At 36.5% G+C, this 14,546-nt stretch overlaps 2 protein-coding genes across 3 annotated transcripts in view; one reads left to right on the forward strand and one right to left on the reverse strand.

Annotated features, from left to right (window-relative positions):
• Nucleotides 1-14,546, reverse strand: part of ODF2L (outer dense fiber of sperm tails 2 like) — a 179,576-nt gene that overhangs the window by 111,737 nt on the left and 53,293 nt on the right. The window contains exons 2-4 of one of the 2 annotated variants that reach the window (XM_077905301.1): nt 12,210-12,336; nt 12,024-12,077; nt 8,256-8,379 (exon numbers count right to left, since the gene is read on the reverse strand). The gene's annotated coding sequence lies outside the window, so the exon portion shown is untranslated. The remainder of the gene's footprint in view (nt 1-8,255; nt 8,380-12,023; nt 12,078-12,209; nt 12,337-14,546) is intronic. The other variant, XM_077905302.1, reaches the window with a different exon arrangement.
• Nucleotides 1-14,546, forward strand: part of CLCA1 (chloride channel accessory 1) — a 29,222-nt gene that overhangs the window by 3,849 nt on the left and 10,827 nt on the right. The window contains exons 2-7 of the mRNA XM_077905299.1: nt 600-740; nt 908-1,055; nt 3,421-3,526; nt 8,134-8,311; nt 10,887-11,105; nt 11,852-12,079. Of these exons, the coding sequence (XP_077761425.1) occupies nt 600-740; nt 908-1,055; nt 3,421-3,526; nt 8,134-8,311; nt 10,887-11,105; nt 11,852-12,079 (1,020 nt within the window). The remainder of the gene's footprint in view (nt 1-599; nt 741-907; nt 1,056-3,420; nt 3,527-8,133; nt 8,312-10,886; nt 11,106-11,851; nt 12,080-14,546) is intronic.

The following is a 14,546-nucleotide window of genomic DNA, read 5'->3' on the forward strand; positions in this document are numbered from 1 at the left end:
AACCCCCAAATTATTACAGGAGTCAGCAGTGCTGAAGTCATGCCCATTTTAATTTCAGTTTCTCTCCCAGTACTACTTGATGTGTGACTTTGAGACCTCTACTCTCTAATTGTCAGTTTCTCCTTACAGGTTTATTGATCTTAAAAAAGCAAATGAAATGAAACCAATAGCTAATATTTCGTAAGCACTTGTGCTACGTAAGCATGGTTCTAAGTTCTTTCTTGACTTGGTTTGGTCCTCACGACAACTTTATGAGCTAGTCACTAGAATATTTTCCACTCTATACATGTAAAAACTGAGGTTCAGAAAGGCTTGAGGAAATTGTCCGATGTCCTACCATAAGTGGTGGAGCCAGAATTAATGTCTGCCTCTGGAGTCTGCATTGTCAACCACTACACTGTGATCCACAGCATCTGGGAAATGCTCAGAAAAGGTTAACTATTATTACTAATAAAAGGTAATTCTGTATTTCCCCTTCCCATTTTGATCAATAACTAGTCTTTGGAAACAGGAAAAAAAGATGTAAATTTGAATGATGGGTAGTTTTGCCTATTTTCTGCCATAATTGTGCTGGTTATTTAAGTTTTCTGTTTTCCCAGGACATGGTGACCCAGGCATCTCCATATCTGTTTGAAGCTACAGAAAAAAGATTCTATTTCAAAAATGTTGCCATTTTGATTCCTGAAAAATGGAAGACAAAACCTGAGTATGTGAGACCAAAACTCGAGACCTACAAAAATGTGAGAATACCAAGTTCTTTTTTCAAATTCAAGTTCATACTCTTGATTCAGATTTTTTTCATCAAAATATTCTAGAATCAAATGAAATTGTTTCAAAATACTCCTGTGTGAATAAGGTCAATTCATTTGCTAAACTTTTGTAATAATGACTTTTTCTTAAATTTCAGGCTGATGTTCTAGTTGCTGAGCAGAATCCCCTAGGTAATGATGAACCGTACACGGAGCAGATGGGACGCTGTGGAGAAAAGGGTGAAAGGATTCATTTCACTCTTGACTTCCTAGCAGGAAAAAAGTTTTCTCAATATGGGCCACAAGGTAGGGGTAGAGAGAAACTATTCTGCTATATTTCTCACAGTTTATTTTATGTTCAAAGTAGAACATGATCTAAGTAAGCACATATAAGCAAAGTAAGCTATTATTAAGCAAATCCCCGCTTAAGATGGGGATTCAGAATAGTGCATTTTTCATTTAAAATTTAATTTTTTCATATTTATCATACGTGTAAATCACGTATTTTTTTAATTTCTAGAGATTGTTATTGAATAATATTTGTATGAGATAATAACTGTAAGGTAGTTTGATATGTAGTATTAGGTTTCTATGGATCTGTAGAGGGAAACACTTGAACAAATTAAACCTCCTGCCTGCAACTCAGGTCGTAGCCATGAAATGGCAGAGACGTACAGTGCTCTCAGACTTCTGTGCATCAAATCCTAAATGGATTGTTAAAATGCAGATTCTGTTGAGTAGATGTGGGATGGGACTCAAGAATCTGCATTTTTAATAAGCTCCCAAATGATTCTGATACTGGACCACACTTTGAGTACCAGAGATATTTTGCAGTTCAGCGCTCTAAAACCCATGACTAAAGACAAAGTCCAATTTTCCTTCACAAAATTAACTATCATTCCCACATGAGCTATTTACAGCAATCTTTGGAGAAAATATTACAAGAAACAAGCAGAAGAGTATACATAATATGTACTTTCCGAGTATAATGAAATATGATTAGTTTTAGATAATTAGGTTAACTAATAACTAGTTCTAAGTTTCTTTACAATCTTGAGAAGATTAGAACCAGTTTGATTTCCTTCGTTTAAATAGGCAAGGCAGAGAAAACAAACAAAAAAGTGCTAGCACCTCCATACTCCACCCCCAAATACACTAGAGTACTTACAGACCTTATGAGAAAGAGGTGTCAAACAAATTTACCTCTTTGTTGTTCTTGTACAACACTCCATTTCAACTCCATAATGACCAGAAAATTCCCAAAGTATGGCTCACTGTGTGTTGAACTGATTTACCTAACTTCTCCATCCCACTCTTGAGCCCACCTCAGCCATCATGGTCATCACATATAATGTCATTCCTTTATAATCTCTCCTTTCTGTACTGTGACTCCATGCCTGCTCCCCCACAACCTTCTCTTCCATTTAAGAAGCCATCATTTGTCCCCCAGCGCTGACAGAATAGTCTAAGTCTTGAATGTGAGATACTAGGTCTTCCTCAGCATGCATCTTCTCATATAATTGTCCAAATTCAGCCCACTTAGGAATTTACATTCCAGAAAAACTGAGCTGACTATAAGTCATTAAGATTCATGCAAATTTAACAAATACTCACTGAGTGCCTATTAAGTTCTAGGCACTATTTGCCAAGGCAAGACAATAAAGAAGTCATGGTATCCATTTTTATGGAGACAAGTGTCTAATGTGAGAGGTCAGTATGTAAGCAGCAATGAAAATATAATATGATAAGTGCCACAATGGAATACAATGGAAGTGCAAAGGAGGGGGTATCTGGACTAGTTTGAGGATGTCAGAGAATGCTTCTAGGTAGATATAAGCCTGATTTTGAAAGAAGAATAGGAGTTATCTAGACAGAGAGAGGAAGGGAGTATTGTAAGCCAGAGGAAAAATATATGAAAAGAACAAGAGATGAACAAGAGCATGATGTGACTCCAGGAAGTAAAAGGAATTCACTGTGATTATAGAGTTTTGGAAGTGGATGAAGAACACTAAGAAATATGGCTATAGAGAGGATTAGCATCTGGATCATCAGGAACCATGTATGCCATGTTGAGAAGCTAGACTTCACCTGAGCACCATAGGGGTGCCACTGAAGATTAGAGATTTGAAGGCCAGTTGGGTGGCCATTGCCATGATTCAGGAGTAGGTGGCAGTAAGACTGGAAAGATGAGACTAGGTCAAAGCAAAAGGGCAGAGGTGTGATAGTCAGACCTTGAGGGTTAACCAGATATGAGCCATGAGGGAGAAGGACATATTCAGGATGATGCCCAAGCTGCCCTGTGAATGCCTCTGGCTCTCACAGCAGCCTGCATTGACTTCCATCATTACACTTAGGTCACTAGGGGTTATAGTTATCTGATCATTTGTGTCATCGGCTGGACCATGAGCTGTGTAAGGACAAGCTTCTTTGTATAAATAACTGCTTGACACTTAACTAGTCCCTAATTAACAGTTGATGAGCCAAATTAAGTGTTGTATTTTAAAGAAATGTGCAATTGTCATTAAATTTTTCAAAGGAAATAAAACTTTTAAGTGAAAAAAAATTAACATAGCAAAGCATAATGATGTTCAGAAAAATTACTTTCTCCCAGTGTAAGAAGATAATTTTATCATTCTTATTGTAATCAAGTATTTAAAATATTTTCTCACAGAAAGGGTCTTTGTCCATGAATGGGCTCATCTACGATGGGGAGTATATGATGAGTACAATAATGACCAGAAATTTTATTTATCCAATGGAAAAAAAGAAGCAGTAAGGTATGTATATTTTGATATAACTTTTCCCAAAGTATTTTAAATTGCAACCAATTTTTTCATGAATTGATGACCTTAAAAACATCAAGTTTTTGTCTTATTTTTATCTCTGTTTTATTCTTAGTGCTTTCTTTTTCAGCTTCCAAAAAACCTGCCACGTTTATTCACTTTATAAGTGCTTCAATTAGTTGAATTCTCTACTCTGCAGCTACAAATCACTTGCCTGTGTGTGCAACTGTAAGAAATCCATAGGTGCTATGTCAGAGTCTCCATCTTCCTATATCAGAATCAGGGACATAAACAAATCTAATGAGAACAGAATGATATCTATGTGGACTTCATCAGTATGAACGGGCCTGGGAGGGACTGTGGAACTTATATGAATGACAATCCAAATATTTTTTAAAAACCAAAATTTAACCCAATTCAAATTAAATTTTCCATGGTATCAATAGAAAGCTAACTGAATACTTGGAAAGTACTCTTGACTGCCATTATTTTTATGGGTAAATTCAATTTCAGTGAATATAAACTGCTTTAGTACAAACATAAAAGACAGAGAACTTTCCAATTTACTTGAAAGAGCTAGCATAATTCGGATACTAAAATCTGACAGGTAGCATAAAAAGAATTCCATAGGTACAGTTTTCTAAAAATATTTTAAATAAAAGGATAGCAAATTACATTTGGCAGAATTAAGGGACTATTAAACATACTAAAGCCAAGTAGGATATCCAAAAGTGCTGTGATACTGGGTAACTAAGTAATACAGTATATTGAGTAAAGAAGAAAATAATTATTCTAATAGGTTCTCAAAAGTTTGATAACCTTGCACATGTATGCCCAAGTTTAAAAACAACAACCTCTCCTTTAAAGATAGAATTTGGTACAACACTCCTCTATACTTCTGCTTGCAGTTCTGCTTACCTGATGGCTGTTTAAGGGGAGGCACTAAGATATGGTTCAATTACTGTCTAGTTGGTGCATCTGTTTCCCAGGGGAGCTGAATTGGACTCAGCACTCAACCCTGGCTTCCCATGTCTCCCACAGGAGCATTACTTCTTTCCACTTTGCCTTTCTTTACTACATTCAAACCCTGCTAGCGAGGTCCACTTCCGTTATATTGTCCCTCATTGTTACATCATTTCAGGCATAGACACTAAGTGCCTCCTAGAACTAGACATAGTACTGATTCCTTTAGCTTATTCCATGTGCATCTCATAGACCACAGACCAGGGGCCCTTCCCTGATGTGATCATATGTTGGATTGACCTTTCCAGTCTCACCCAGTGGATTCTATCCCAAACTCAACACCTGCATTTCCCACTTCTCTTTTCTAAGTTTCCAGACACTATATAGTCCCTCAAGAGAAAAGCTGATTAGTACATAGTCCTTTCTAGACATATTCTAACATATCTACATATACAGCATATTCTTCCACAGATAACATTAGCAAAGCTGACATGATCACCATGTCCTCTTAACAAGAAATTTAATTATAACATGTTAATAATATTTATTGCTTCTTATCTTTCAAATATTTTTATTGCTTTGAAGGCCTAGAAGCAATTTTAAAAATGGCAGTACTGCCCACAGTAGAAGGTTACTTCCTTAATATAATACAGAACATTAATTGAAAGCCAACAGCCTTTCATATTTAATCGGGAAATGCTAGAGACATTCCCAGGAATAAGGATGACCACTATTAACAGAATTATCTAACCTTGTTTAGAAAGTTGTAGTCAGTGCAGTAACACTTTAAGCTGAAGATGTTGAAAAAAGTGTATGTGAGGGGCTGCTACTCAAAAGGAAGAGAGAAAATTGCTTTTAGGCAGGTGAGATGTAGTCCACTTAAAAAATCAAAGGAAATAAATAGAAATTAAAATTAACAAAGGAAGTCAATAAGGTGATCAGATATAAAATGAATATTCAAATTGCCTTTCCATAGATTAACAATAACTAGTTCAAAAATATAATGGAAAACAATATTCCATTCAAGAGAGTAATAAAAGGGGAGAGATACACCTCATACCTGTTGGAATAGCTAAAATAAAAAATACAAGAAACAACAAGTATTGGTGGTACTGTTGGTGGGAATGCAAACTGGAAAACAGTATGAAGTTTCCTCTAAAAGTTAAAAATAGAGCTACCCTATGACCTAGCAATAGCATTACTGGGTATTTACTCAAAGAAAACAAAACACTAATTCAAGGGCAAATATGCACTCCTATGTTTATTGCAGCATTACTTATAACACCAAGTTATAGAAGCAACCTAAGTGTCCATCAATAGATGAATGGGTAAAGAAGATGTGATTTATATATACATAAATGGAATACTATTCAGCCATAGAAAGAATGAAATCTTGACATTTTCCACCACATGAATGGATCAAGAGAGTACAATGTTAAGTGAAGTAAGTCAGAGAAAGACAAATGCCATATGATTTCACTCATATGTGGAACTTAAGAAACAAAAGAAATGAACAAAGGAGAAAAAAAGAAAGAGATAAACCAAGAAGCAGACTCTTAACTAACTGAACAAACTGATGGTTACCAGAAAGGAAGGAGGTGGGAGAAGAAGTGAAATAGGTGATGAGGATTGAGGAGTGCACTTGTCATAATAAGCACAATTAATTAAAATAAAAACCTAATAAACAAATAAAATAATTTTTAAAAGTAGGGGAAACTCTAACCAATGTAAAAATCATGTTAGAAGAAAACAACAAAATCCTTCTAAAGGATTTAAAAGAATATCAGGATAATCTGGGAGCCTTTTAATTCATGGAAGATGTAAGTAAATTCAACCCAAATAAATATATAGGTTTTATGAAACTAGTTAAAATGCTAAGAACACTTTTTTAAAAAATAATAATAATAAAGGGGAATTCTACTTATTGAATTTTAAATATACTCTAAAGCTACATTACTTAAAACAATGTGGACTGACAGACACATGTATAATAATTTAATACAGCTAGAATTACAAAGCTATGAGGAAGGACAGAATTTCTTAAGATATCAGGACAATTTTTAACTGTGAGGGGAAAAAACTAATAGACCCCCTTCCAACTGGATAGACTCATTAGATAAAATGAATAAGAAAAACTAGATGAATAAGTATTGAACTCTTATATAGGGAAGGTCTTTCTATGCATTCAGGAGTCGGAAAAAGATATCATTCATTTTTATTCTAAAAAAATAATAAATTTGGCAACATATGCATTAGAATTTTTGTTGTACAAAAATCAAACAAACTAAAAAGCTAAAAACAGAACAAAGTATTTACAAAAATTAAGAAACCAGGCTTTTAAGAGCTTAGTATTACAACACAAAAAGAACTTTTAAAAACCAGAAGGAAAACAGCAATACCCTAATAGAAAAATGGACGCTGAAGAATAATAAATTACTCACAAGAGAGGAAATAAAAATGGCCAATAAACAGATAATAAATGTTCAGACTTACTAGTTATAAAGAGGTGCAAATTTGACAAAGATGAGAATCGCTTATGACCTAGTAAGTGAGGTTACTCATGGTGTGATGAGTATTCTCACAGATGGCTCTTAGAGGCATGAACTGGTACACCTTTCCTGGAAAGCAATTTGATGACACATAAAATCTATAAAATGTTTCCTATTTTTTGATCCAATTTCATATTTAAAAATCCATTTTAAGAAAAATGATAGGATGGGCTGTATCAACAGACTTTAAAATGTTCAAACTTTTACTCTGGGAATCAATCATGCAGCAAACTTGGAAACAGTATAAAACTTTATGTGAAATTTTATTAATTCACTGAAGTTTTACTTTTAGTATTGACAAATTGGGGGGAAGCAAATCAAGAAATTAGACTAGATTCATATTATAGTATCAAAACATACAGATATTAAAATCACATTTTGAAAGATATAAAATATAATAATATGTTAAAATGTTAAATATACTAACATGCTAAGTTTTTTAAAAGCAGGAAGCAAAACTTTATGTGAAATGTTATGCTGATATGTAGAAAAGAAAATATTTCAACATGTTAAAAGTAGCTTTATTTCTGATGGTGGGACATGATTCTTTTCTTCTTTAGACACTTGCTATTTTCCAAATTTCCTATAGTGTTCATATATTGTTTATATACTCAAAAAATAAAATACATGGTAAAAGCAGTCCACTTATATATAATGGCCACAAACTCAGAAGCATATAGTAGAAGGAAAAATCCAAAATATCTATGAACATACAAGAACTATGCAAAAATTGTATGATATAAACTAAATGGAAACAAAAGAGAGCTCCTGATTTTCTAGGAATGAGAGTTCTAGATGAGGAGGTGGCTAAGTACTTGGATCCTTATTAATTCTGATAGCAGTCATAAGCCAGACTTAACTTTTCCGCTGCATAGAAACAAATTCTGAAACCATTTTGGGAACCTTTCAAATACTTTTTGCCAATTAAAAATGACTCTGATGTGAGTTTAATAATTTTACTATTTAAGGTGATATATTTGTTCATTGAATTATAAGAGAAAATTGTAGATATCAGGACAACCTGACCACAGAGTCTAACCCTCTGAAATGATTATAGCACCTAAACATCTAACCTTAATATGTTTTCAGATGTTCAGCAGGTATTAGTGGTAAAAACGTAATAAAGAAGTGTCAGGGGGGCAGCTGTATCACCAAATCATGCAAACTCGACAAAGTAACAGGGCTCTATGAAGAAGGATGTGAGTTCATACCTTATGACAGGCAGACTGAGCCGGCTTCCATAATGTTTTCGCAAAGTATTGATTCTGTAAGTACCCTGTTCTTTTTTTTTTTCTTGGCATTTATGAATTTAGTGAAGTTCTTATCCCCCAATCACTACAAGAAAGGATCAAATTTAGGAAATCACCAGTAAGAGCTGATTCTCTGTGGGACAAGCTGGGAGTACAAAATCAGGGATAAAGTCTTATCTTTCCCCTACTCCTTCCTTAGGTCCATTCTTAGGGCTCCATTATCTTCCTCCCACAAGCTTATAGTTTCATTGCTGAGTATTATTTCAAATATCCTTAAAGGCAGACAAGCACAAAAACTCTTAGTTAAATAATAAATTTACCCAAGAGGATCAGACACTTTTTTTTATTTCTTAAAAAGGACATGATCAGTAGCCTGAAATATTTTCAGACTGAATATTTGCTTTGGGTTGTTACCTAAAATTTTCTATCTTTTTAAGAGTATTGATGCCTGTAAGGAGTTTGTACATGGTTTTAATGGTTTTAAGTGACTTTAAAATACATCTTAATGTTTTTTTTTTTTTTAATGACCAACAGGTCGTAAAACAAACTCAACAGATTATCCTTATTAATGCTAAATATACAATACCAGCAAACTTGCACAAAGTAAACCTAAATGTATCAGTTAATTACAGACTAAAGTCAGTGGAGACACTTTGTGGGGCAACTCTCTTCCTTTTTAGTCTCTTACATAAAATTATGTTTTCCTTTTGGAATGAGGTTAAAGTAACTTGTAAGAGTCTGTCAATAAAAACGCGGTATAAGTTTTAAAAATGTGATGTACGTGGTTCAAAAGTCCCATCCTTCAGTCTGGTTTTGCAGTCCGTTTCTAGATTTACTCAGAAACTTTCAACAGGGGCCCCAGATTATGTGTTTTAAATTAACAACAAAGTTAAGTTTGATGCACAGATTTGGGAATCTTTGTCCGCAGTTTATATGTGTTTCAGATCTCTGGCTAAAATAGAGCCTTATGTATGATATTATGGAAACAACCCAAATCACCTGGGATATGCAAATGAAGAGAAAATAAGTGTTTTACAGCTAATGATTACTTTCTAAATTTCTAGAATCCTGAATTTTTAGGATTTTTAATTGAGTGCTAATACTGTGAATAATAGTCTAAGAGGAGGAATGAGGTTATACATTCTTTGCATACTGTGGCTCCTTTTTTAATCCCCCAAATGCTAGGGATATTCATGCTTAAGAAAAAGGGGAGGAAACTATCATTTATTGACTGTGTTAGTAAGGACCCTATTCCATGTTCTCATGTAATTCAGTAATAACTATTGCCCTTTTGTGGGTTAAAAAAAACTGACATGCAGATTTTAGGGTCACTCAAAAAACAACAAACTTATATTGAACTTTTATTATGTGTCAGATACTGAACCAAGTTTTGAGGAAGCAAAATTTAATGAGACTATTTTCTGCCATAGATGGGCTTATAGTGTATTAACAATCTTAAAAGGGGTCTTACTAAATTATCTGTAGGGTACTGTGAAACCAGAGGGTTGAATAGAAATTCTTTGAGGGGAAGGTAGGAAATGAAAAAACATTTTGAAAGTGACCTTTTGGCCAAAACATGAAGGTTAAGTTCACAACTCAGAAGATAGAGGAAGAGGAATTCCTTGACAAAGTGAGAACCATGAGCAAAAATACAGAGATATAAAACAAGGCAAGTTTGAAAATTTATGGATTACAATAGAGGGATATTGGAGACTTGGAATGCACAGCCAGAGTGAGGATGGAGAGTGAAGCAAAATCTAAATCATGGAGATTGCTGCTTGCTATGTGAAGCAGTCCAGATCACAGTGTGTGAGCAATGAGGAGATACCAAAGGGTCTTGAGTACAGGAGTAAGAAAGAAAATGTTTCTGGATGCTGTGGAGTGGACCAGTTTGGAGAGCAAGCAGAATGAAAAAGGCAGATAACAGACCAAAATAGTCTGAGGAAGGGACCATGAGGGCTTGAACGATAAAGATTCCAATGGAGAAGGAGAAAGATGATGAACTGGAGAGATAGTGAAATAGATGGATCTTGGTTACTTTGTAGAAGGAAGAAGATAGATTTCCTGATGTAGTGACTGGGTGAATAGTAGTGACATCGAGTTAGAAAATACATGAGGAAGAGTAGAGTTAAAGGAAAAGTGGTAAGTTCAGTTATGAGCACATGAAAGTTGAGGAGCTGGTGGGACATTTTAGTGGAAAGAGCTGGAATACAGGGTGTTGGGAAGTGAGTGGGAAGTAAGGAAGTGAGTGAGAAGTAAAAGGATGGAGAGATAAGATGGTACCAGCAGAGAAATGTCAAGAAGTGGGTGTTTTGAAGATAGTGGCTTGAAATAGCTTGAAATTTGAGACATAGGAAGGAAGCCAAGAGCAAATAAATAGATGGCTAAGGAGCACTAAGGGTCCAATGAGGTTGAAGATGTGGTATGAGATAGAAAGTCTGAATTATGACTGTGAATCTTTCCAGCAGAGTCCTGCAGTGATTATGGGATTAAGCCAAGTTCATGGGTTAGCAGGGCAGACTAGGAAGGAAGGCAAGGGATTTAAATATCCTTCTCTACAGTTTATCTCTGTAATTTTATTGACAATTCCAGGTGGTTAAATTCTGTACAGAAAAAAACCACAATAAAGATGCCCCAAACCCACAAAACCAAAGATGCAATCTCCGAAGCACATGGGAAGTGATTCAAGATTCTGAGGATTTTAAGAAAACCACTCCTATGACAACACAGCCACCGACACCCACATTCTCATTGCTGCAGATCGGACAAAGAATTGTGTGTTTAGTTCTTGATAAATCTGGAAGCATGGCGGTACGTTCACTGGTCTTGGTCTTTGGGATGCTGCCCTCATATTTATGTGTGATATGATCTACAATTTGTAACAAGCTGGGAATAAACACAACCCTTAGAGTCAGAACAGTTACAACAATAACATTACCATAAGAAACACCCACCTCAACTCTATTCAAGAGAAATTCAGCAGCAAGTATCTCATTTGCCAAATTAAATGAGCTTTTAATTTATGAGCAAGATCTGCTGATTAACATTTTTTATGTTTCACTACAAGATGTAGGTCTATAGAACTACTACTAAGGAAGTGAGTGAGAAGTGAACTAAAGATCTAACTAAAGCCTAATCTGGCTTGATCTTTTAGAGTTATTCAAACAAAGGCCCTAAAATTCTGCCCAAAGATGCTACTCAATATAAAGGAGAAATTTAGGGACGCCTAGGGGGCTTAGCGGCTGAGTGTCTGCCTTTGGCTCAGGGCATGATCCTGAGGTCCTGGGATCAAGTCCCACATTGGGCTCCCCCAAGGAGCCTGCTTCTCCCTCTGCCTGTGTGTCTCTGCCTCTCTCTCTGTGCCTCTCGTGAATAAATAAAATCTTTTTTTAAAAGGATAAATTTAACATGGAAATTTAATATAAAGGCCTTGAATAAGCTTATTGTCGTTTACACTATGTTAAGACAGCTACTTCCAAATTTCCTCTACACTGTTTTGTTATTAGTCTGCCCATCTAAACCCAACCTGACTGCTTTTCTTCTACTTCTCCATACAGACTGGTGACCGCCTTAAACGACTGAATCAAGCCGGCAAACTTTTCCTTCTGCAGATAGTTGAGCAAGGGTCCTGGGTTGGAATGGTGACATTTGACAGTGCTGCCCAGGTACAAAGTGAACTCATACAGATAAACAGTGGCACAGAAAGGGATGCACTCACCAAAAGCTTACCTACAGTGGCCACAGGAGGAACGTCCATCTGCTCCGGGCTTCGATCAGCATTTGCTGTAAGACAAGTTTCCTTATCATTTGTCAATGCTTACAATTTCTGTTGCCTAAATGTCTCTCCATTTTCAACAAAATTAAGTCACATTTTCTCTCATATTTAAGTTCTTTCATAATATAGTGCCTACCTACCTTTCCAAGTTTATGTCACAGGGACTCTCTTCCAAGTGTCCTACATTTAAGCAAATAGGATCGTTTGACCTTCAGCACTTCCACACCTTTGCCGGGCTCCCACTTAGTATACTTTCTCTTCCCTCATCTGTAATTCAAATCATATTCAAAGATCCATCACAGACATCACCTACTTCTTGTATCTTTCCTGATTCTTTCAACTATATAATTGCTCTTTCTAAATCCTATGAACTTTAACAAAAACATTTCTTATGACTTCTAGGCTCTTCTGTCTTATTTTCTAACCATAAACTTCACTCAAGCAAAATTTCTTTAGGGATAGGACTTACATCTTTACCTTGCAGGCTGCTGCACAGTATCTTTTATACGGAAGGTTCTCAATAAAGTTGAATTGAGTTCTTTGATAGCATCTGATGCTTATTTGCTCCAAATATATAATCCAATATTCTATATTTATTTAGAAGATATTTACCCCCATGACACAAATAATAAGAGGCTGAAAGAAGCTAGCTGATTAAAGTCTTAGAATCTCTGTGGCATTCTTGGGAAGGCCAGCCTTCCCCCTGATATGGAGCAGAACATGTCAGTAGGGCTGTTCCAGATTCCCAAGCAGCAGCAGGAACATTTAGTTTCCAGCTCACACTATTACTGCATGTGGACAAGAGACAACCATTTCCTCAAATTCAGTCTGTCCCTCTGGACTTTTTATTCCATCTTTGAAGTTCAGTTCCCTAAAAGTGGTTTCCACTGTATGCATAGTCAGCTGTAAAACCCTTGTCCAGATGCCTGTGTGCATCTGGATTCTGTTGCCTCTATCACTCCATTCACCCAAGCTTTGATTAAAGAAGCAAATGAGGGAGGGGAATGGGCAGTGAAATCGCTGACATGTTATATTAAAAGCCTACTATGCAAAACCTTAGGGGAGATGAGTAATGCCAGATGGCTTGGTGGTGAAGAGAGAACTTCTGGTTTTGCATTTCCACTTAGATGGGTGAGAGAGCGTGAGAGATACAACTGGAATTTAGATGCTCCTCCTGCCCAATGGAGTCCAGATGTGGGAGGGGAGGAGCTTGTGTGTGATGAGGTAAAGAGCCTTGGGTCCTACATTGTCCTCAAGTTCCCCACTGGTTCCTGCCCCAAGACCCTTGTCAGGTCTGTTCTGGGCTCCAGTTTCTGCTGAGGTGCCTATTGGACTTTGTTTTCTGGGCTTGATCAGAGCCCTGTGATCCTTCCTGGCTGACTCAGCCCCACCCTGGCTCTCACTATCGGAACAGCCCTGAACATCCCCTTGTCCTCTATCCAACCCCTGACAGACTGAACAGCCCTCAGTCTGAATGGCAAGATGACTTAATCTCTTGTCTGCTGACTTCTGTCTTTCCTATGGGATATGTGGGAACTTCTACATGTTTTCCATGGCACAGAGCAGTGATGGGGAGAAGTAGGACAAGGGAATCCAAATTAAGCCCTTTCTCTGGCCTCTCAGCTTGGTCAGAACAAGGACACAGCCATAGCTGAGAGGATCCCGGGCTCTGGGCTCCTTCATGTAGCAGCAGACACAGTTCTGCTTTCTTCCCTTGTGTGGCAGTCTCCTCTCAAAGATCAAACAGAGGGTGACAGAAGTCCCCTGTGCTATTAGCTTTCCTTTCAACCTACTTAAGATGCCTTCCCTTTCTAAGAGTCAGGTCCAGAGAAGGGAGGTTACTTAGGCTTGCTTGCTTGTTTTCTCTTCTTCTGGGTCTCTCCTTCTACTCTTTTTTAGGGGAAGAATGGACTCTTGCCTTCCTTCCTTGAAATGAGTAACATTATTTTTTAAATCTAATTTTCCTTCTACCATAATCTTATCCAACACTGGTAAGAGCTGTGTGCTTTCTGTACAATGTAAAAAACTATATTCTGTGTTAATCAGGAATAGTTGAAACATAGATGTCATAAGACGATTAGGAGCTGGGGTTAATGGGAACAAAATTATTTGTTTTAATCAGAGGGAATATTAAAAATTTTAATAACTCATATGATCTGAGTACTCATCGGTCAGAACCAATGCCAACCATAAACAGTTGGTCTACTCAGATGGTGAATATCAGATGGTAAATATCATACAAGCTAAATCCACTCTGCATCTAATATCTCCCAAATATTACCCTCCCTATTCAATGAGGATGGTTTCTGAAAGCATCTGGGAACCTCCGTCAAGAAGAGGCCATGTAAGAAAACTAGAAAAACCTCCTTTGTTGCTTCCCCAATGCTCTCTTTTCCTGGAATAATCTTGTATCCCTCTTTACAGAGTCTGCTCTGCAACAGGGTAACCGAGAGAAAAGACTACTACTACTGTCAAGT

This window comes from Canis aureus, chromosome 8 (genome assembly GCF_053574225.1).
Source record: "Canis aureus isolate CA01 chromosome 8, VMU_Caureus_v.1.0, whole genome shotgun sequence".
NCBI classification, from domain to species: domain Eukaryota; kingdom Metazoa; phylum Chordata; class Mammalia; order Carnivora; family Canidae; genus Canis; species Canis aureus.